At 36.9% G+C, this 24,570-nt stretch overlaps 1 protein-coding gene across 1 annotated transcript; it reads left to right on the top strand.

The window, feature by feature from the left end:
- The first annotated feature begins 13,294 nt into the window (after positions 1-13,294).
- Positions 13,295-17,634, top strand: LOC133800345 (sterol carrier protein 2-like). Its single transcript, XM_062238303.1, has 4 exons — positions 13,295-13,468; positions 16,917-17,015; positions 17,124-17,184; positions 17,501-17,634. Exons 1-4 carry the CDS (start codon positions 13,295-13,297, stop codon positions 17,623-17,625), a joined length of 459 nt encoding a protein of 152 aa, XP_062094287.1. The 3' UTR covers positions 17,626-17,634.
- Positions 17,635-24,570: the final 6,936 nt, after the last annotated feature.

The raw sequence follows: 24,570 nt of genomic DNA, 5'->3' as shown, positions 1-24,570 counted from the left end.
GTGAGTTAAAAACGTGTCATTAGCTCGCTCATCAAGGTTTTATGTTAAAAGTGTAGCTAAACTATAATAAAAGTCGTTTAAAGGCATTTAATATAAATATGTGGTCATTCATTGAAAACGTAAAGAGTTATACATTTGGGATCCCAAAATACTATTTAGAAAATACTTTACATCTCATAATATATTTAAGGTCGACTTAAGTGACAAATCTACCAATACATTACATCTTCCCAAAATAACCCTGGTCGTGGCAGCAAGGTAGGTCGAACATGTACCCGTCGCTCCATGCTCTCCGTACTCATGGTTGGTCGGCCTTTCATTTGCCCTTACCTGCACCATAGAGCACCCGTGAGCCGAAGCCCAGCAAGAAAACTCAACACAAAACATATATCATATGCATAGCAATCCACAGTATATAACGAAACAACCAACATGCTAAACACATAGCGGCCAATGCTGTCCCAGGCACTTTTCCAGGCCCTGGGTTCGTGGTCTTCAACGAGAGGATGACTCCAGCATCTTAGGAAGGTCTCGCCCTAACGGCCTGCACTCCACATGCTCAACGCCGATCTCGGCCCCTGCCGTTCTTGGCCTTCACCATTCCCGGCATTTGTCGTTTCCGGGCTTCGCCATTCAATCACAAATATGCATCACATGGCATAATATAAATAGATATTTAAACATATACTAAATATAAACAATAGGGCTACGCCCTGCAATTCAATCAATAGGGTCACGCCCTGCTCTACGGGTACAACATTTTTCTTGCCTGTGTCCCGAGCTAGCTGAGCACCGCAACCCCGTGCACAGTCCTCTAACCCGAGCCTGATTGAAAACCTAGTCACAACACATTGATAATAACCAACCATCAAGCTCTAAACCAATAAATCACTTTGAGCTATAATTCTAGCCTTCGGGACCTTGGATTCTACCAAATCGGGTAGTAAAATCCTTCCCGAGCCATAACATTTGTGCTCCCGAGCAAAAAACCTTCAAACTGTTGGAAAATCTTATTGTAGGATCTTTATTTATTTTCATGCAATTTACATATTATCAAACAAACATGCAAATTCCTAGAACATGCTCCTATGAAATTGATACAAATACAGAGTAAAGTAAAAACTTACATTACGCAGCGAAACTGGAACAACTCCATCCTTCAATCTCTCTAACCCTTGATTCCTTTCAGTAGCAGAGTATTATCAAGAGATTGAACAAGATCAGCAACACAGTCTTCCTCACCAAGCCTTTGATCAACCTAGAACTAGTGTGAGCTGGTTCTCAACACATGAGATAGAGATCTTGAAGAGAAGAAGAAGAGAGAGGCCAAGAAATGTTAGATTGTCTAGGTTTTCACTTACCAATCAACTGAAACTCACTTCCTTATGAAAACCCTAGATATCATATTCCTTATATCGGCAACTTAATGAGATTTATTTAAATTTAAATTAATTAAAAATAATAAACAAAAATAAAAGCCTTGGGCTGCCATAAATGGACTTGGGCCCAATCTCTTTGTTTTGAATTTAAACCACAACTGGGCCTAAATTCAAAACCTTTTATTTATTTATTATTTTAATTAATTAATTAAATCCTTATTCAAATTAACTAATTATAATTTGAAACTTGATTTAATATTATTTATTTATATTGATACCAATTTATCAATATTAATAAATTTACCCAAAGATTCTCTTTTATTCTCTAAATCTCGTATCTATGTAAATTTTCCAAAATTGACCTAGTCAACTTTAAAAATCCTAATTGATAATTAAATCAATTAATTGAGACATTCTAGATGATTTACTCAAAGGTGATGCGGGGACCATGGATCCATGAAATCAAGCTCCAACAAGTTACCGTGAATTTATTTACGAATAATTTCACTACCTTATTAATTCCTCGTGACTCCACTATAGACTCGGAATTGAACTCTTGAATTCATAGAACGTATTTTCAAAACCTTAAATACGTTATCCATTGTTATTACCATTACAATCAGTCAATCCTCTATCGATGACTTACTAACGAGCTGGGTGCAAATTACCGTTTTACCCCTCATCAGTATTTTATCCTTAACTCCCACTAAGTTCCTTATAAATGATATTTCCATGAACTTAATCACAGAAATGAGATCTCAATCATTTAACCTTTTAAACAAAGCAATTAAGGAAATCATCTTTTCACTTCTCATACAGAAGTTATAGATTTCGTATGTATGAATAATACTCCCACTCAATTACACTAATAAATCTCCAAGATGTAAGTATGGGCTAGACCGTAGGGTAAGCTGGTAACGAACAAGTCAAAAGATTTAAATAATATAATTAGCAGAATATTATCACTCAGAATTAAGATCGACTTAACATATGGTCAACGTTGTGACATTTATTAGATTTGATAACAACGATACTTATTTATCAATCAATAATTGATAAGGGTATTTTGGATATTATATATTTTATCCTTTCGCATTTAGATAATGTTCCTTTAAAGTGTTTTTAGGTGTTCTTAGCTTTGTTTTACGAGTTTTTTTATTTTTAAGTCATAAAATATTTTATAAGGTATTATTGATGAATTTGATACAATTTTGTGATTAAAAATGAAGGTGCAATGATATGACTCGAGAAAATGAAGTTTTGAACGAGATTGAAGTGTTTTCGAAGTCCCTAAACCCGATGATTGAGCCTAAGTTGGAGATTATGAAGAAAAAAAATATAGGAGCAGAAAATGATCAGTGGCCGCGGCCACCAGCATTTACTGGCCGCGGCCTGGGAGACAGGGAGCATTGGCCGCGGCCGTGCGACAAATTTTTCTTTAAAATTTAAATTTTAAATGTAATTATTGGGGGCTATAAAAGGGATTAGGGTTAACTTTTATCATAACTTTGGGGATTGCGATTTTTAGAGGATAGAGCAGCAGAGGAGGAGAAAAAAACATCATCATCTATATTCTTCAATCTAGTTTTTCTTTCTTCTCAAAACTCTTTTATTTTCATTGAATATTTATGTTTATGAATATGAATATAATTATGGAGTAGTTTTCTTTATAGTTGAGAGTTATTTCAAAACCTTAGACATGAGATCTTGAATGCATTGATGAATTTTATTCCTTTTATTCCCTTATATTAAATTGCTTCTATTTTTCTATTTGAATGTCATGGATCTTGTAAAATCTTGTTTAGATGGCCACTAATTAAGATTTTGCATTGTTCTACTATCATCTTAGGATTTCTATTCACCTAATAGTTTAGGATTCTAAGTAAAGTGATAAATTGCAATTAAGGTATTGTGACTGGTATTTTAATTGTGATGAGAAATAGAACCTATGTTAAATGAATTGCATGCTTAATGAATTTGTTGCCTAGATTAACCTGTTTCCACAAAGTGTAATGCTTTTACTAGGTTAAATAGATTGCGTGCTTAATGGGTTTATTGCTGGGTAAAAAGGGTTATTTAAGAGCGCTTAGCTTTAATTAATTATATTAGGGAAACTGGGATAATTGACTGCTTAAGTGTTATCTGCGGGGTTAATAGTTTAATTGGGAATAGGGAATATTATTCATCATTTTTGATAGATTGATTGTTGAAGGTGGAGAGTAATTCTTGACTATTTCTTTAATATCGTTATATCCTTAGTTATTCAATTGTTGATACTTATTTCATTTTATGTTTTCAGCTATTAAAACTAAAATCCTTTTTTAATTTCAGTCTAATATTATTTTGAATAATAATTTGATCATAGTCCTCATGGGTTCGACCCTTATTTACCGCTATACTGAAGTAGCAGGTGTAGGTGAATAAAGAAATATATATATTTAAATTTGATACGGCATACGACACACATCAATAATCAACATCGGTCCTAGTCCGATGTAACTAAATACATCCGATCTTATCTACTTGGTCGATGCCTTGGACAAGACATTACACCCTAAATGTGTAAGTAGATCATATCGTAGATTGCCTAATCAGTGAAAATCTAATGCACTGATCTAATCTTAGGATTCGTTCCTTTGAACATATAATTACAACTATAATCCACTGTGACCTAGTCACTATAATTGTAACTATCCATATGTTCGGGATTTTATAAATGTTTGTATTATTTCAATAATCATGTAATAAAATAAGCAAGCAACACAGTTGTCAAACTAAATGATTTCTACTACTTTTATTGATAATATGAAATCGTGCTACATGTCCGACATGGTTTTATAAGGGCATAAAACCCAACAAACTCCCACTTGCCCTTTTAAAACAAATGGGACATGTTTCTCAAAACCATGCATTCTACAGGCTTCACAATTATGTTTTCTGCTTATATCTTTGTAAAGGGATATGAAATATTGCCTTACAATGCTATCTTCATCACCGTCACTTCACACCTTGATAATGTGGTACTTTCTCTCTATATGCTTTACTCTTTTGTAGCTTCGAGGTTCTTTCGAATTCGCTATTGCCTCATTACTGTCACTAGACAAAATGAGTGGTTTATCCATTTATGGAATAACACCGAGATCCGTATAGAACTTCCTTAGCCAGACTATTTCCTTAGCCGCCATAGACGCAGCTATGTACTCAGCCTCCAAAATGGATTCTAAAATGGCAGATAGCTTAACGCTTCTCCAAATCTTAGCTCCACCCCCAAGAGTAAACACATTTTTCAGAAGTAGACTTCTTGTCATCAACATCAGGCTAAAATCTGAATATGTGTAGCCTAACAGGTACAAAGATCCACCTGGAAAGACTAACATATAGTCTCTAGTCCATCAAAGATACTGACTTCCATCTATTGTTTATTTCAAAGGTTTTACTGACACTTGCTCACCACTCCCACTGCATAAAAGATCTTTGATCACAACAAACAACATAGCATGCATTAGACTTCTAAGTTCAAATGCATAAGGAATTCATTACATCTTTTCTTTCTCTTGAGGAGTCTGTGGAGACTGCTGCTTAGAAAAATAAATTCCATCTCAAGACACTAAACATCCTTTCTCAGAATTTTTTACAGAGTAATGACCAAGCACCTCACTAAAGTAGGTCACTTGAGTTAGAGCTAAAGTTCAATTATTTATTTCTCTGATGTTCTGGATACCAAGAACACGACTTGCTACAACAAAATATGGAATTTCGTTTCTAGCCAGTTCTTTATGTTTGATAATTTCTTGACATTGTTTCCAATGAATGAGATATCATCTACATAAAGGATTCAAAACACCACAATGTCTTTTTCCCTAAGTTGCCAAACACAAGGATCAACTACATTTTGTTCAAAAAACTCAGGTCTTAATGTCTCCATTTAACTTTAAGTTCCAGGAGCGCGAAGCTTGTTTAAGTCCATAGATTGACTTACTCAGCTTGCCGAATTTCTTGTCCAACTACTTTAAATCCTTTTGATTGATACATGTTAATTGTCTCATCAAGATAGCCACTAAAAATTCTTCTTTGATGTCCATTTTCCTTATCTCTTAATCAAGAGTTGTGGCTATGGATAAGAGTAACTAAATGAATTTTAACATGGCTACCGGAGAAAAAGTTTTCTCTAAGTCAAATTTCTCTCTCTGCCACGAGTCAAGCCTTTAATCTCTCGACCTTTCTATCAGCTGCTCTCTTCTTCTTATAGATCCTCTTGCACCCCATGGTCCTAAAGTCCAATGGCACATCTACAAGATCTCAGACAAATTAAGAGTACTTAGACTTTATAACCTGGTACTTGGCTTCGAGTCAAAAATCCCTTTCAGACTTACCCATTGCCTATTTAAAGGCCAACAAATCATTGTTACTTGTGTCCCCAACCAACTTGTGGGTTTCACTATCCATATCATAGGTACCGGGTTCCAAGAAATCCTCCCACTTTGACGAGGCATCGTAACTTTCTGACTTGGATTAGTGGTTTCTAAATGTACCTTGTTTTCATTGACTTGCGTCAGTAAGGATGGAACAATAGTTTATCGTTTTTCCATCACAAATATATCACCACTCACTCGTGGTATCAATTACAATATACACAGATATTGCATTTATGCCCTTAACGGGTTAAACTTACAAATATGTCCCTAATAGTCAAATGGGGCCCACATGCATATTTAATTCACATAAATATGTATTTCTAATCACATAATCATCAAATTCATATATTAACGTAATTAAAACAATTATTTCCCTCCCGACATGCTAATCAAGGCCCTAAGCCTTATTAGCGAATTTGGGATGCTACAGTAGGCATTAAATATTATCTTTTTGGGTCCAAAGTATTTTTTTGGAGTATATAAGAGTATCCAAAAAATTTGGTGGCATTTGGAGGAGTTTTGGGTTGATGTACGGGGAGAAAAGTTGGTTGAAGTGGTGTTGCATCACCTGTTAAGAGGTGATGCATTGCCTGTCTAATTAAAGCCCAGACAGGTGGTGCATTGCCTGTCTAATGAAAGTCCAAACATGCGATGCATTGCCTGCAAGTAGGTGAAGGCGACACATCGAGTGGGTTGTTTGTACAGAGTCATACAATTACGTGTCTTGCCTCCAAAAATTATTTCAAAATGCTCTAATATCATTAGTTAATACTAATGACGGTTCCTACACTATTTAAGAGGTTCCTTTGAGATTTTAGTAAATTGATCACTCGCCACTCTCTCTCTCTCTCTCTAACTCATCAAGATTACTAGTTTTCTTCAAGATCTTCATCAAGAAAGCTTACCCTGTTTGAAGACCAAAGCTTGTTAATCCCAATCTCATTTCACCATTGTAGTAGCTTCAGCAATCTCTTATGGAAGGCTAGGAATAGAGATTTTTTAAAAACAATTCCAATTCTGTCAAGGCTTTTTGTCATCTTCATTGTTGTTATGATTTTATGTAACTAGGGATTCTCTCTACAAAGGTCCATTCTTTCTCTTAATCTAATTTGTATTATTCTTCCATTGTGTATATTATTATATTGTGATTAATTATGTTAAGTTAACATATTCAATTTGTGTTTATAAAGCCATAACCCCAACACTAACAACCATGTATATTTTGTTAATTCTGATCGTGCCCAATGACCAGATATACAATGTACTTTAACACAACTTTTTGATAAGTCAGTTTTCCAAAATTGTGTATAACAGAAATTTTAAAATAATTTTTATTTTAGTAATTTTATATAAAAAAAAAACTACTCTAATTATAATTGTTATCAAATAATATTTTTTTTGTTTTTTTTTCATCTCACAATACTCTTAAACTATAATTTATTAAACACACAACATCTTCATACTTTAGTAATTTTTTCCCACAACACAACTAAAGTTGATTCTTCAATATGTTACAACTCTACACACTGGTCCTAAATTGATTAGGCATTTATCAATTATTTTTTAAAATTATATAATAAAAAAACATATCAAATTTTAAAGGAAGACTTGGTTTGGTAAATATGCTCATTTACAAAGTTTTGGATTAAAACTTATTGACTCGATTTTTGGACAACTAATAAAATAATGAAGTGAAAATCTTCGTGCATAAACCATGAGAGAATAGAAAAGGAAATCAATGCAATAACAAAATAAAGATTATAACAGTTCGGCCACTAATGACCTACGTCCACTTACTTAGGCGTATTGATTGTGTTGTCTTTTACAATGATTAAATGCTCTTGAAAATACAAAGTTCGTGCCCACCCTTTATGACTAGTATTTATAATAGAAGTGATAGGTGAGCTTGATGGGACAACACCTTCCCTGATATAGCTAAATCCTTAAAGGCATGGAGATGTCTCACATTGCAGCCACCAAATTGGGTAATCCTCTTGGCACACACAACCTTAATAGGAGCTAGCGCTGTTAGGAGTCTCAAGTCTATGAAGACTGGTGACCTTGGCGGTAAGACCAACCACGCTGATGTAGAATATGGTGATGCCATAATTGGTGAGGTGCCTACTACCTTGGCTGGAGTGGCAAAGGCCGGGAACGGCGAAGGTCGGGTAGCGGCAAAGGTCGGGAACGACGAAGGCCAGGAGCGGCAAAGGCCGGGAACGACGAAGGCCAGGAGCGGCAAAGGCAGGGAACGACAAAGGTGGGGAACGACAAAGGTCATGAACGGCAAAGGTCGGAATCGACATTGAGCTAGGGGTGAGCATCGGTCGGTTTGGGCGGTTTTTTCACAACAAAAAATCCAGAATTCGGTTTTCGGTCCGGATTGGTGCAATCCAAAAAACGACCGAACCAAACCAGTTTAAAAAAAAACCGACCGTTTTGGACCGCGGTTTGGTCGGTTAAACCGACCAAACCAAATTGATTATTGTTTTTTTTTTTTGAAAGTTTTAGTTAAAAAATTAAAAATTTTGGATTGTTGGAATTCATTTTTGTGCATTTTTAAAACATAAATATATAGAACATAATTACATTTACAAATTTTAAAGTTTGAAACATAATTAAATATCCATAATTAAAAGTACAAATTTTAAAAAATTTAATAATTAATAATTATATAATATTATATTATTATTTTATCATGTTCGGTCGGTTTCGGTTTTATTGGTCGGTTCACCCAAAATTTCAAAACCGACCGAACAATGGCGGTTTGCACCGTCGGCGGTTTTTTCGGTTTTCGGTTTTGGTTTTTTCGGTGTTCGGTAGGTCAGTGTACACGGTTTTTTCGGTTTTTCGGATTTTATGCTCAGCCCTACATTGAGCATGTTGAATGTAGGCCGCCAGGGCGAGACCCTCTAAGAGTGATGTACACACCCGCTCAGTTAAAACCATGAACTTGGTGCCTGGTAACGCACCCTGATCGGCGCAAGCCGCTGTTGTGAATCCTAATAGGAATATGTAGATTGTTTGATATGTTTGATTAATTATGCATTTGTTGAAATAAGTTATTATATGCTGTGTTGTGAAGTTTTCTTGTTGGGCCTCCGCTCATGGGTGCTCTGTGGTGCAGGTAAGGGCAAGGAAAAGGTTGATCAACTATGAGTTGGAGGGCATGGAGCGGTGCGTACATGTTTGACCTACTTGGCCGCCACGGCTGGGGTTGTTTTTAGAAACATGTTATAAATGTTTAGTTTTGTCGCTTAGGTCGACTGTACACTAACTTTTGAGTTGTAAATATATTTTAAAACAATGTTTTGGATCCCGATGTAACACTTTTATAATTTTAATGAATGTCCAAAACTTTTTTATACTTAATTTTTATTAAATGTGTCTTTATTTTGTTCTACTCACACTTTTTGGTCTAAAACCTCGATTAGCGAGTTAATGTCACATTTTAAAATCACATGGTAACGACTCTAGGGCAGTTGGGCGTTACAGCACATGTCTATCCCTGGTCATCGTCAACCTCAACTTGTGTCTCCTTAACCAACAAGTGCCTATAATAACATGAAGAAGGAATGAGTTGGAATATGAAGAGGGAGGGAGAAGATTAGGGTTCTTTTTATATTTAAATCCTTTAGCTTGTTTAATTTTAAATTTATTTAAAATATAGGTTTTATAACTACTAAATTAATTAGAATTTTTTTTTTAATAATTAATATTGGACCATCAAAATAAGGTGTGTGTCATTGTCTTTTCTTTAACAATTGTAATTCATTCAAAAAATATTAAAAACTAAGAAAATATAATTAATTCACTAAAAAAGAAGGTAATTTGGGTATTATAGAAAACTGTTACACCCAGATTTCGAGACCAGAGATTATGACCTCGAAAACTGGATTCATCAAGTATGAGCTCGAAATATATGAAACACATCGCATGGTCCAATTGTAAAACCTCCAAAGTAAAATGGCAATCTCGAAGACGTAACCTCGGGATTCTTTCTAGGCTCGAAATGGCATGACATCGGGATATATTTGTTATCGAGTGCCTTCGGATTGAGCAAGCCCGCGCTTAAGAAGTGCAAGCTCGAGTGTGATAGCCTCGATAATATTCATCTGCTTCGAGCAGATCTTGGAGTAATATGGCAAGTTCGTAACGAGTCCGTAAGTCTTGACAATCACGATGCTGATTGCTGACCTCGAAGATTCAATGAGTCACCAAAGATAACCCGTTGTGTATGTGTGAACTTATTTATTGTTGTAAAATCTCAAAATTAAGGGGATATTATTTAGTTTGTTATTCATTCCCGGGTCTTCAGGGGACGTTTCCTTGTATATAGAAGATATAGCATTTAATGTCATTATTTCAAATTGACATACAGAATATCTTCCCGAAATATGTGGGAACGGACTCTGTAACCTTCCCTATAAATAGAGAAGGAATGACCATTTGTAAGGGATCGATAATCTAAGATCTTGAGAGAAAGCTCTGGGTAATTCATCCTTAAAGAATTTCCAGAAAACTCTAAGTCTTAATAACACAGACTCGTGGACTATGCAGATTTAACTGCTGAACCACGTAAAAACCTTCTTGTTCCTCTGTACTATTCGTTCACACCGTAGTTTATATTGTTTAATTGCTCTGCGATTTAAGTTGACGAAAAACGGCGTCAACAATTTGGTGCTTTCATTGAGAGCATTAAGCAATACAAATCTGGGTCTAGTCAGTCGAAGAAGCCTCCCTGAATCAACTATGGCCACGAATGATCCTAATATTCCTGAAGAAGAAGTTAGATATTCGCGATGCCCTGGGAAACAGCCGATGATGAATCCGGACCCAAATGAGAAGAGTGGATCCTCTGACTCTCGAGGACCACCGGCCCCCAGGGACGACAAGGACATGTACTATAACCCTGAGCGATATGTCCCTATTGTGGAGCTTGAAAACCGTCAATTGCGAAAGCAGTTGGCGGAGGCCAGGAAACGTAACGAGGAGCTGGCCAGATTGGCTGCTGAGGCACAGGTGGCTCAGCCCCCACCTCCGCCTGAGGCCTAAGCTCAACCTCCGTGAGATGTTCATGTTCCTCTCCGCAGACCCCTTGGGCGACCTCGTAAAAACACTGCCACACAAAGAACGAAGCAATCTCCGCTGCCGACAGAGCAGCCTACTCCCTCGAGGCCCCGGAGAAACACCCGGGCTGGAGTTCCTGTCAACTCAACTGTGGAGTTACCAGCTGAAACGGGGAATAACCGAGCCCCTACAGCGGTTCAGACCCAAAATCTTGGTAACGCTATGAACGTTCCTGAACCAGCACAGGAAAACTCAGGACCTTCCAGGCCCCGAAATGGGTGGCGGCCACCATCACCCATATGGGACCCACCGTTGCCGATAAGATATCCCTCACCGCCTCGGAGAAACACACAACCGACTCAGGGTGATAGGGAAAGGCGGGCTGGACAGAAACATGGGAATGGAGAAACTGCTAGAGAACGTAGAGGCGCCCAGCCTACAAGAAGCCAAATGTCTCGGTCTCATAATATAGAGACAAGAAAACATGAAAGGAACCCATCTCGAAACAACTATGCGGCGAGCCTTGCCAGCGAAGGCTTAGAAGGCACAAGATTGGTCAGTATGTATGACCGAGGACGCAGAAATACTGAGAATCAAAGGGACCACCCTGACTTATGGGAGCACCTGAATCAGAATTGGGGTAATGGTAACCCCTCGAACCCAGACCTGAGTGATCGCCTAAATGGATGCAAGGATCGCATGCAAAGGCACGAACCTGGAATTGTGATCAATGATAACCAATTTCAGGTTAGACACCCCGTGGATCTAGTCCAGGAGAGGATTGATCAACTGGAAAAAGCATTCAGGCTCTTACAGAATGAACGATGCCGATATCGGGGTAAAGAGTTTGACGAGGAACTCGAACCCTTTGCCCCCCATATTTCTAGCACTTTGTTTCCTCAAGGGTTTCGGATTCCTCATGTCCCACCATTTGAGGGGAAGTCCGACTCGTACAGTCACTGAAGTACGTTTAACACTATAATGAGAGCAAGTAATATGGGCTATGAGCTCAGATGCATGCTATTTCCAGCTTCTCTTACAGGACCAGCAAAAAACTGGTTCGAAAAATATAAGAGGCATTCTATTACTTCTTGGGATCAGTTGTCTAGAGATTTCAAGAAGCAATTTAGAGCCATGATCGCAATTTAGAGCCATTATCAGTACACGACAGCGGCCATTTAATGGCTGTCCGAGCGGGGGTAATGCCAGGAAGTCCCCTCTAGGAAGATATGCAGAGGAAACCTGTGAGGTCCATAACCGAATCTAATCGACGAGCTCAGAGGTTTCTCAATGTAGAGGAGGCGAGGTCAACGCTGAATATGGCCTCTCAGCCCATAACTACAACGACAAACTTAAACTCTGACTCGACCTCGGCGGACCCATCAGCCTCGAAACCCCCTGCAGAAAATCCTTCCAAAAGAAGGAAAAATGAAGGGAGTAACCCCGAGGCGGAAGGGGGAAAGAAGAAGAAAGGAGAAATGTATTTCTCCGTGTACAAGGTGTACACCGAGCTCAACGAGTATCGGGAGAATATTTACCTGGCTAATGAAATGGAGAAGACGTCGTAACCATCTTGGGTGGGCCTCATCTCGTAGGATCGGGCAAGAATGCCCAAAAGCGATACGTAAATGAGCTAAAAATTGGCGTCGGGTCCCCTTATGAACCCGAACCTAGAGCTCCGAAATACCAAAAGGTTGAATCTCAACCTATAACCTTTACGAAGGACAACACGTCCCATGTCCAATTTCCTCACAACGACCCACTGGTCATCACCCTTCAGCTCGCGAACAAGAGGGTTCACCAAATCCTGATTGATAACGGGAGCCCGGTGAACATCCTTTATAAAGCCACCTTAGAAAAGATGGGACTAAAGACTTGTGCAACGACGTTGTACGAATTTTCAGGAGAGGGGATTGCCTGTATGGGGTCCATCGAGCTCCCTGTGACCTTGGGAGACTTCCAAGTCTCAACAACCAAGATGATGGAATACGTAGTAGTGGACCTACCATCAGCCTACAACGTGCTGCTCGGGAGACCCACCCAGTAGGACTAGGGGCAGTTTCGTTTGTAAGGCATTTGGCCATCAAGTTCCCGACTTCTAGTGGCATCGGGATACTGAAGGGAGACCAGCTAGCAGGGAGGGAATTCTATAGCATTTCCATTAGAGGAAAGAAGCAGACGAGTGCACAAACGCTCACCATAATTCAGAATAAGGATGGGATGATCGTCAAAGTAGACGAAGAAATCGATCCAAGAATAGAGGAAAGAGCTGACCTCGAACCATTGGAAGAGCTCGAAGAGGTCAGACTCGAGGAAGCAGACCCTTCGAAGACAGTAAAGGTAGGAAAAAACCTTCCCGAAGAGACAAAATATCAATTAATTTGCTTTTTGAAAAAGAATCAGGATGTTTTCGCATGGTCGCATTTGGACATGGTAGGGATAAGTCCGAATGTTGTGAGCCACTCTTTGAATATTGACAAAAGCTTCCCCCCAAATCAGCAAAAGCGAATACTACTGGATGACAACAGGAAGAAGACCCTAAAAGGGGAAGTCGATAGATTGAAAGCAAACCAATTCATCCGGGATGCTTTCTACCCCGATTGGGTACCCAACCCGGTGCTAGTTCCGAAGCCTAACGGGACATGGCGGACCTGTATCGATTACTTGGACCTCAATAAGGCTTGTCCTAAGGAGTGTTTCCCCTTACCTCGGATCGACCAGCTCGTAGATGCCACGGCGGGACATGGGCTTATGTCATTCATGGATGCCTATTCTGAATATAACCAGATCGCCATGCATGCCCCTGACCAAGAGCATACGAGTTTCGTGACGGACAAAGGGCTGTATTGCTACAATGTCATGCCATTCGGACTCAAGAATGCTGGAGCCACTTACCAGCGACTCGTAAACATGATGTTCTCCGAACAAATAGGTAATAACATGGAAGTATATGTTGACGATATGTTAGTTAAATCTCAACATAATAATAACCATGTGGATGACCTCGAAGAATGCTTCGCCGTGTTACGGAGGTATAACATGAAGCTCAACCCTTAGAAGTGCTCTTTCGGAGTATCTTCGGGAAAATTCCTAGGCTTCATTGTAAATGCCCGGGGAATAGAAGCAAATTCGGACAAGATCCAGGTTCTGATTGATATGCCCTAACCTCGAAAGCATAAGGATGTCCAAAGTTTGATTGGTGGTAGCACTGAGTAGGTTTATCTCGAAATCTACAGACTGTTGTCTTCCATTTTTCAACTTTCTGCGGGGGGGAAGAAGTTTGAGTGGATAGAAGAATGCAAGTTAGCTTTTCAGGAGCTCAAGAAGAACCTCGCGGAACCCCCTATCTTGTCGAAACCCATCACGGGAGAAGTTCTGTACCTATACCTTGCTACGACCGAGCATGCCATCAGCGCTGTACTCGTCCGAGAAGAACAGAAAGTGCAAAGGCCCGTGTACTATATCAGCAAAAGGTTGCTGGGGGAAGAATCGAGATACCCCTTGATGGAGAAGTTAGCTCTCAGCCTAATCCACTCATCTCAAAAGCTCCGACCTTACTTCCAGGCGCACCCCATCCATGTATTGACTGATCAACCACTAAGACAAGTCTTATCCAAGCCAGAAGCCTCGGGTCGGTTGCTAAAGTGGGTTGTTGAACTCGGACAATTCGAGATCACTTATCATCTGAGGACAGGCCTTGGCAGACTTCATAGCGGAATGCACTGGAGTGACTAATGATGAAGTTATAACCCCAGCCCGCGAGCTGTGGAAACTTTATGTTGATGGGTCTTCCAACGAAAATGGATCGGGGGCAGGTGTAATTCTAATCACCCCAGCAGGAATTCGATTTCACTCTGCTTTGAGATTTCACTTCGAAGCGTCGAATAATGAAGCTGAATACGAAGCTCTACTAGCAAGATTTCGTATAGCCAAGGAACTCAAGGCCAAAGCGATACATTGTTACAGTGACTCCCAGTTGGTGGTTAATCAAATTTTAGAGGAGTATCAGGTTCGTGGGACGAGAATGGTTGCAGATTTAGAAAAGGCAAAAGCAGCACTCGAGCATTTTAAGTTCTACGCGATAGAACAGGTCCCCCGAGAACAAAACTTGAACACAAATGCCTTAGCCAGGCTCGCTACATCAACCGAGGTCGATGAGTTGAATGTTGTGCTGATCGAACATCTAATGACACCCAGTATAATCGAGCCTGAACAGAAAGATGTTTTCATGATAAATTCCGAGCCAACCTGGATGACTTCAATAGTTGAATACCTTGTGGCAGGCATTCTCCCAGAAGAACGGACCAAGGCTCGAAAACTGATGTATCAGATCCCCATGCCATTACTCCGATGTGTGACCCCACCCGAGGCTAAGAAAATCATAGAAGAAATTCATGAAGGATTCTGCGGAGACCACACTGGGGGGCATAGCTTGTCCAAGAAAATCATACGCTAGGGGTACTTTTGGCCTACCATCAAGGCAGATTCGTTCGATTACGTCAAGAGATGCGACAAGTGCCAACGGTTCGAAACAATCCCTCGAGCTCCACCCTCCGAGCTAACTATGATGACCTCCCCGTGGCCATTTGCGATATGGGGAATCGACTCATAGGCTCATTGCCAACTGGCAAAGGCGGAGTGAAGTACGCAGTAGTGGCCGTAGATTACTTCATGAAGTGGACCGAAGCCGAACCTCTGGCAACAATCACCTCGAAGAAAGTCTTGGACTTCGTGGTAATGAACATCATATGCCGATATGGGGTGCCAAGGAAGATTTTGTTCGATAACGGTACTCAATTCGACAACGATCTGTTTACAAACTTTTGCGAAAAAAATGGAATAATAAAGAGCTTCTCCTCTGTGGCACATCCCCAGGCGAATAGCCAGGTCGAAGCTGTGAATAAAACCCTAAAGAATTTGCTGAAGAAAAATTTGGAAGAAGCTAAAGGGAAATGGCCCGAATAGTTGCCCCAAGATATGTGGGCATATCGAACCACGACCCGTACTTCAATAGGACATTCCCCCTTTTCTCTGGCATATGGTTGCGAGGCTATGTTGCCAATCGAGGTCGAAATTCCCACAATTTGTGCCCTCACTTATGACCAAGCTTCGAACCAATCCCAGCTTGAAGTAAGTCTGGACCTGATTGAAGAAAGAAGGAACGAAGCTCAGCTAAAAAATGTTGCATACCAACAGCGAGCTACCCAGTATTTCAATAAAAGGGTTCGAGATAGAAAATTTGGTGTGGGGGATTTGGTGTTGAGGCATGTATTCTTGGCAACACGGGATCCAGCTGCTGGCGTGCTCGGGCCTAATTGGGAAGGACCTTATCAGATCGAATCAGTTATCCGACCCGGAGTATACAAGTTGGCAAGATTGGATGGGAGTTTGGTACCACAAGCGTGGAATGGCGAACATCTATGACCTTACTATCAATAGTGTAGGAATGATGTCACTTGCAACCATGCCTGTTAAACTTTACTATATTCCAGTTAACAAATTATTCGAATAAAGTTTGATTTCGTTTTAATATGCTATATTTTTTGTAATCTCTCTTAATTAAATAACCTATGGTCACACTCATAGGATATTAAGGGGACATTAGTGGTACATAAACCATCAGCTTGAAAAAATGAAATAGCATCACTACACCAAATACCACTTTCTATAATACATAATTATAAGCTAATTGGAAAAGTATTATAATAGGTAACTAAGAAAGCGATAAACTTATAAGGGAGGGAAACAAAAAAAAATTGCTGGGTAATGTTAAAATGGAGGGAAACCCACGGTTTCTGCCTAGCCCTATTTTCTCAAAACCCAATCCCTAATGATGCCTTTGCCTCTTTCTCTCACACTTGTTTCTCAGTGTTCTTTCTCTCGCGCTCTCTCTCTCTCTCCCAGAGTCTTTCTACCCTCTCTCCATCGCACGAGCTGTTGGAGCACACCACGCCAAAGGAGCACTCTCTCCACTGGAATTGCAGGCTCTTTCTTCCCCAATTTGTGATCGAAGAGAGTGAAGAAAATGGCGACCAGTCAGTTCAAGGCATAGACTTTGTTTGATTTGATGAAGCATCACTTCGAAACCGAAGAGGGTAAACAGCTTTGCAATAAATTTAATCTCGTTAACCAGATCAAACTCGCACCCAAGGTCTTATCTTTATTTTTATTTTTATTTTATTTTTTGATAAACTAAAAAAGGGGAATTTTGATTTGGGTTTGTGACCTAATTTTTTATAATCTGGATTTGGGTTTACAGAAAATTAGGATCGATGAGGTCTGTTATACTATTGATCTAAAGAATGCGAAGGTCTTCAAAGGTTAGTTCTTTTTTCTTCTTTTTTAACTAATTTGTTTTTTTGGATTTGGGAATAAGTTATATCATAATGTATAATTGCTTGGTTTCATATTTTCTAAGAAAATCCTTTTAATTGTTTAATTTCTCTTGTGTTGAGGAGGTTTTGCTTTTGTTTCACTATTTGGCCACACAACATATGATATATATAGTTTAATTTGTTAAGTAAACCTTTTATAATCTCATCTGCCATTAGTTTTGTTTTGATCACTATTTGAGAAGTAACTTCTTAGTAAGAAAAAAGAAGATGCTCATTTTTGTGTGTTTTGGTCAAATTTAAGGAACATTGGAAGGAGAAGAAAAGCCTGATGCCACATTTTCCTTCAAGGAAGATGATTTTGTCAAAATTGCATTTGGAAAGATGAATCCCCAGATTGCTTTCATGAGGTTGGTTTACACCTCTTAATTTTTCTAAGTCAAATTAATCAAAGCACTCCTCCTCTGTGATAGTAATTTAAAATTTAAGTTTTTGCACCTCACTTAAAAATTTAAAGGGTCTCATGAGAGTAGTAGTGTTTGGTATTAGACCTTTCATAGATAATTTGATTCTTTTTTTTCCATATAGATTAGACATGCTTATTTATGCATATTATTGTTCAGCAAACACTTTGTCTATTTTGATTTCACTATCAATGGAGCAGTGATTTACACTATATTGATACACCTGATTATAGGTATAATTATGAATACCACAGTAAGTAGCTAGCCTTTTGATTGTTGAACCATGCTAATTTTTGAACAATTAAAATTGCATTTGTTGCCAATTGCTTACGTGACCAGACTGTGGTATAGAGTTTTGTGAACCTTTCATTGAAATTGTTATTGTTTTCTATTGTTAGGGGGTTATTTCTTAGTAATTTAAGCAGTTTACTGCGTAGGCCTTTTCTATAGTGGCTCTGATGAAAGTAAATCTGAGACTCACTTAATAGGTGTGAAGGTTGATAAGCATAAGAAAGTACTAGTACACTTAAACACTATCTTTCTAAGTTTGATGAGTAAAAGTAGTAGTACACACTCCTTTTTGTCAATGGTATTTTTCTTAAGTTGCCGGTATATTTATATAATGGTTTCTTTTAAGTAGCAGTACATACTCCTTAATTAGGTATATTGATATAATAATTTCGTGCCCCTTTTCATTGATAGATTTCCCAACATAATTTATTGATAGGTTCCTTAACACTTTTTTTATCTGAATCTTTTGTCAATCTAATTTCTTACTTTTTTATTTTTTTCAGAATTCTGCTAGTTTTTTTACTTAGCATGGCTGCTGAAATTAGCTTGACTTAGCATGGCTTGAAATTTATATATTTGGTCTTTGATTATAAGCCCTGTTTATTTTATAAAACAACCTGCACCTTCTTTGAAATTAGCTTGACTTAGCATGGCTTGAAATCATTAGTAGCAAAATTTTGCAAAATAAAATGATTGAAACTTTATTTTTAGCTACCAAAAAATTAGTAGGTAAATGTTTTTTCTTTGCTACCAAAAGAAAATTGGTAGCTAATATAATAAATTAGTTACTAATAATTTTGGTAGTAGAATTAATTAGTCTTATTATTTTAGAATTAGCAACTAAATTATTTGGCTACCATAATTTAGTACAAAAATTTCTAAGTCAAGTACCCGATTTAATTGAACACAGAAATCAAATTCCTTCTATCTTTGATCAATTAAAAGAGAATGAGAAGGAACAACTCAAAGATTGCCATTTCCAAAAACTTTTGAGAGAATTGAAAGAGCCAAAAAGGCAAACTATTCATATTCTATGCAAGCTGATTAACCATAGGACCAAAAATGCAATAAAAGCTTCAAGGCACAAACCCCATATAGATAGGAAAAGAGAAAAAGAGAATTACAATTTCTTATCTTCCTTCTATTTCAATTAAGTAAATGGATCATATAAAACTAAAAACATGAACAAATTGTTTAAACGTATAACTATCATTTGACTATAGTTACTAACTTAATAGAGCAAACAAACCTGGCCACCATGATTCCAAGTCTTCAATCAAGCCATATCAATTGGAGCCTGATCTTCCAACTCTAAAAAAAAATTCAACATGATACACATCATAATCATGAATAAAATGTATGTACAGAGTTTGCACCATTATTTCCTTAACAGAATTCACTATGATTGTAGCTTGAATATTATGCTGGATAGATAATTACTATGTTGGTACCAAGATAGAAATATCATAACAAAAAGATTAAAATAAACTAAAAAGGAAACCACTGAACCAGTACTCAAATAACACCCAAGTAGAAGCAATTCTTATTGAAATAAAAACACACAAAACATAACTAATGATGTAACCAAAATAGTGTCAAACCATTAATGGAAGAAAATCACTGAAAAATGAAACACAAACTCAGTATCTAATCAAATCCATTTCTCATAAATACTGATATTGGTACTATAACAAAGAATACTACAATTAAAAGTTACTAGAATGAGAAACTTAAGACTAAAAGGCTAGATAAAATGAGGTTTTCCAGTGCATATTTTCAATATATATATAATGGTTTATCTATGTGATTACATATTGTGATTACATGGGTTTTCAGACCTGAAACAGTAGAGAACCTCTCATTCTTGTTGTGATGCATACATACGCACCACTTCAAGATCACACACTTTCTGATTAAGCACAAAACTCAGAACACAATAAATATGGTTACTAAAACAGATATGAAAAATCAAACATGTAGAAATGAAAATGACACAGCTGGTTTCCACTATAATCAATCAAATGACACAGCTCGTTTCCACTATAATCAATTATGAAAATGTTTTCCTTCACTGATTAGTGGTGAAAAATACACATTTATTGATTTTAATAGTCAAAATAAATTAAGTTTTAATTAATATTTTCATGGAATTAATATGATTTATTTTATAAATGAAAATATTTGATTATGATTTAATTTATTATTATTTTGTAGGAATTAAAGTTGCATTTTGGCACAAATAAAAGGAAAGAAGAAATAAAGAGATGAATTTGAAAATCAATTGAAAAATGGAATTTTTGAAGCCCAAAAATAGGCCCAGAATTCGGCCCAGCAAGCTCAGCCTTTTCCCTCTCCCTAGCGCCACTTGGCGCGCTCAAGGCTCGCCACGCGTCCGCCTGCCAGCCAACCCGAAGCCGCTACGTCGCCAGCCAGCAGCTTGCCCTCCTTCATCCATGCACCTCTTAGCGTCCAGCAGGCTCCAACGTTCCTCCCCAGCTGTCCAGCAACCATTCAAAGCCCAACAGCCATTCGCAGGCCCATCTGATGTAGCCCAACTCCTCCTTTCAGCAAGCCCAACAGGCTCAAGCATTTCCAAAGCCAGGGTAGCCTCCTTCAGCAGCAAATGCAGCAAGCCCAGTCTCCCAGCCAGCGCCTACGTGGCGCGCTCCCATTGGCTGGGAGTGGGTCAAAACCCTCCTTTGCCACAACCACCTTTCGGCCCATGTTTTGTGCACTTTGGGCTTTGCAAATTACCACTTTGAGCTTTAAAGCTCATCTTTTTTGGTGTTTTTGAAAAAGGGCAATTTGTCCCTACACCAAAATAACTAGGTTAATATTTATAATAAGATTTGATTTTTCAAAATCATATTTTATTATTAATATTTCAGATTTATTTTGTAAACCTCAAATTGTTGTTTAATTTCTTTTTAGTCATTTTCTCCCTCTATAAATAGGGACTCTCATTTCACATTTTGTATGTAATTTTCAGGTAGCAAAACTCTACCAAATTTTAGTCTCAATTCTCATATTTTCTCTCTAGAATTTCATGAGAATGTCTAGCATAATAGGCTAACATTCTTAGGAAGGTTAGGATGATCCTATATGCACTATGACTTTGTTTGGTATTTTTGATTCACCATGTGCTTAAAGTTTATATATTTTAGTGATTTATTTTATTTCATCTCTACTTATTCATCTTGTTATCTATATTTATGTTTAGTAATAGTATATAGATTTTGTCATGTACTTTCTATGTATTATCAAATTAGTGAAAATAATATAGATAATATCTTTATCATTTTCTCCATCTCATTCATATATATTTACTTTTGTTAAATCTATATAGAATTAGTCATGCTCTTTCTATGTATTTTATAAATAGTAAAAGTAATATTTGTGTTAAGTTTTATGTCCAATCTTTTATTGCATTATTGCCAATGGTATAATGTCATTTTTAGATTTCTCATAAGATGTATCTCATCTTTCCACGGTAAAGAATAATAATCACTTAAATACATTTTTGTAAAACATATTTTTGTTTTAATGTTAAATCTTCCAAATGAATAGTTGGGATGTGAACTTCTCATTTGTGTAACTTTTGTGAATAAAAGATCCAAATAAATAAGTATGCATATTGGTGACTCTTGATCCTTCCTACTTGTTACCTATTGTTACATCACGCTTTATTCTATCTTTATTTCTAATCTTTAAATCTCCAAAACAACAACAAAAATATCACTTGTTCTATTTTCCTCACATTATTTATCTCTAACATTTATTTATTGATTAACTTTATTTCTTTGCCTCCTTGTGGAATCTACCGCCCGATCTATACTACGACAATCGCTAAGTGGAAGTCACGTTTGGGCGTTAAACACTCACCAAACAAAATGGAAAGTTATAAACCTCTTTTTAAGAGAGTTTGACACAAGGCATGGTTTGACAGCTGAAAACATGTAATAAATAATAGCTTGTTTGAGCTACCCATAATACAAATTATTAGACATTTAAGAGATGTGAAATGGCCCATTTTGAGACATTGTTGCTGCATTGGCTTAGAAACATTTCTTTTGTCCCACTTACATGTGGCTGGAAAAGTTTAGATTTAGTCCTTTGGGTGTCTCAAACATTAGTGGGGTTTTAAGGCTATTTTCTAGTTTTTGGTGATTTAATGCCACTTCAAAAGTTGATATGGATATAATTCAACAATTGAATCATAACATTTTATGGTAAGAAAATAAAAATTGGCAAGGTGTACTTGATTCTCAGATTGAAGATTGCATTCCCCAGTTTTGCTCAGTTTTAACCTGTTCCTGAATTTTGGTTTTAGTCTCTCTAGCTCTTAATTTCCATCTCTCAGAACTATAGTACTAAATTTCTAATTCAGATTATTTAGGAAGCCATGAGAGTAGAATGAGCAAAAAAAATTAAAAATGCAGTTTTATATTAAACAAAGAAAGCTAACAATGATAGTTATGTAATGCTCACCTTGATAAAGCAGGGTTGAGTTCTAATACTTTCATCTTAATATAGTTGATAATTATCTATTTAAGGTTAAATAGTATTTGCTATGATATTCTTTCTTCTACCAATGAGTTTAAATAATACAATTTGGCTTGCTAAATGGGTACTAGAAGGCTAGAAGTCAGCATCTTTAGGTGTAGAGTTTTCAACCAATTTCATATGCTAGAGAACTATTTATAATCAGTGTCTTTGAAGGTTTATGCAAGACAGTGTTAGGTAACGGGAAAGCTTTGAGTACACAATTTCAATCATTATGTCCTTTTTTCGTGTGCATTTAACTGTCTAAATACAATAGTTTATTATTCATGTAAAAAGTACAATTAACTGTAACCAAAGTTATTTATAGAACCTAACTCCAAAATTTGAAAAGCTACACCAAAATCTATGATTTTCAAGATAAGGCACTCTTAATTTCATTGGTGGTCAATTGATGATATAGATATATAGGCCTGATTGCTAGGATAATGTCAATCCCATAATTTTATCTCTCATATATGGGGTTATCTCGCTTCATTAATACAGCTATAATTGACGATTTCGTATAACATTTGTTGATTTTTTTTTAGATATTTACAAGAAAGAAGACTCATGAATATAGGAATTTCTCTCTTAATTTGAAGTTGTTTGCTTTCAACCACTGTTTAAGATGAATCACTCCGCATATGGTTGACATTTGTCATATATATACCAGTGTTTACTGAGATCAATTTGTTTGAGAATTTTTGCTCTTTTTCTTTATTTAGTTCAATTAGTTGTGCTATATATTTGTGTCCATTCCTTAATGATCCCTTAATCTCCTTTATTTTCAGCCACATGGTAATTTTTTCTTTCCTTTGGTTTGATGATCTATGGTCTAACTTCTTTGAATTGAAGTACCCTTAAGATTCTTTTGGTGTAATCGTCACTGGTATGCCATTTGCCACAATGACAGATCATAAGGTTTGATATCCTGTTTTCCTCCAAAGTCTTTTGGTACTTGCATATAATGCGTGTCATCGAAAGTTAACTTCTTGTTTATTTTTGCTTTAAAAGCTGCAGTTGGAACTTTAATTGGTTTAAGCAATAAAAATAGATCATTTTGATTTCTTGATAGACACAACACCATGCTATATCTACTTTCCTTTCTGAATGGCTGGACTTAAGATGATGCTTGCATTCATGTAGGCATTGTTGGATGATATTTTATATTGGAGAAAATGTTTTCAACAACATGACATGCTTAAATTTTAATTTTTGTTGAGTTATGTTGATAAAGAGTGAATTTATAATAATTTAGGATCAAAATATTGTATTCTTCTGTGATTCTATAGTAGTTTATAGTAGTTCACGAGGTCTGTTGATTTATTGTTATGCACTCTACAATCAAATTCTTTATTTCACAATCTCTTGTATAGATTATGGCAAACTTTGACTCATGAAGGGTGATTTTGGTGCCTTCAATCTGTACAGTAGCATGTTAATGATTTTTGTTTTCAGTATTTATCACTATTATCTCTCTTTTTTTATTGTTGCTAGGTCCCAAAAACTAATCTCAACAATTTTATTACTGTTATGGTTGGATTAGTATGGTACATATATAAATTTTGTTTAACTTCTCTATCGTTTCCTTCCTCTCTTTCTCTCTCACACATATACATGCACACATGATTTCAGATAATTGATATTCTTACAAATTCTTGTGGGCTTTGTGGCAATTTGTACTATCAAAAAAAAATTTGCTTATTTTTCAAAGAGTAAATATCTATACTAATTGTAGTATAGAATTCTTGAAATTTGAAGGAACACTAAATCATAGAAATGGGTTTCAAAGGAATTGGAAACGAGAAGGCTCCATTCAAATGGTCATTCTGGCTGTTTGAAAAGTGCAATAATCTTTTTTGTTTTTGTTTTGTTATGGGTTGTATGTGTGTGTGCTAGGAAATTATTGCTGAAATATTTATAGTAATTTTTTTTATCATTTTCTTTTTCAGGATCTTGATACTTTACAGATGTGACAAGCGAAATAGAAAATGATACTTAATTTTGAAGGCTTTGTGTTGGGCAGTTGTAGAATATTTTGTGCTGAAAGTAGTAATTTTTCAATATGTTGAATATT

The sequence above is a fragment of the Humulus lupulus genome, chromosome 9 (genome assembly GCF_963169125.1).
Source record: "Humulus lupulus chromosome 9, drHumLupu1.1, whole genome shotgun sequence".
Classification (NCBI taxonomy): domain Eukaryota; kingdom Viridiplantae; phylum Streptophyta; class Magnoliopsida; order Rosales; family Cannabaceae; genus Humulus; species Humulus lupulus.
Note: the sequence above shows the minus strand (reverse complement) of the source record. Positions and strands in the feature narration are given on the sequence as shown.

What these genes read in the sequence shown, in the direction of transcription:
- LOC133800345 (XM_062238303.1), top strand. Translation starts at nt 13,295, where the DNA reads ATGGTAGGGATAAGTCCGAATGTTGTGAGCCACTCTTTGAATATTGAC. An exon ending in ATGCTTTCTACCCCGATTGG is followed by an intron (nt 13,469 to 16,916) that starts GTACCCAACCCG and finishes TTCAAGGCATAG; the next exon opens with ACTTTGTTTGATTTGATGAA. An exon ending in GAATGCGAAGGTCTTCAAAG is followed by an intron (nt 17,185 to 17,500) that starts GTTAGTTCTTTT and finishes GTCAAATTTAAG; the next exon opens with GAACATTGGAAGGAGAAGAA.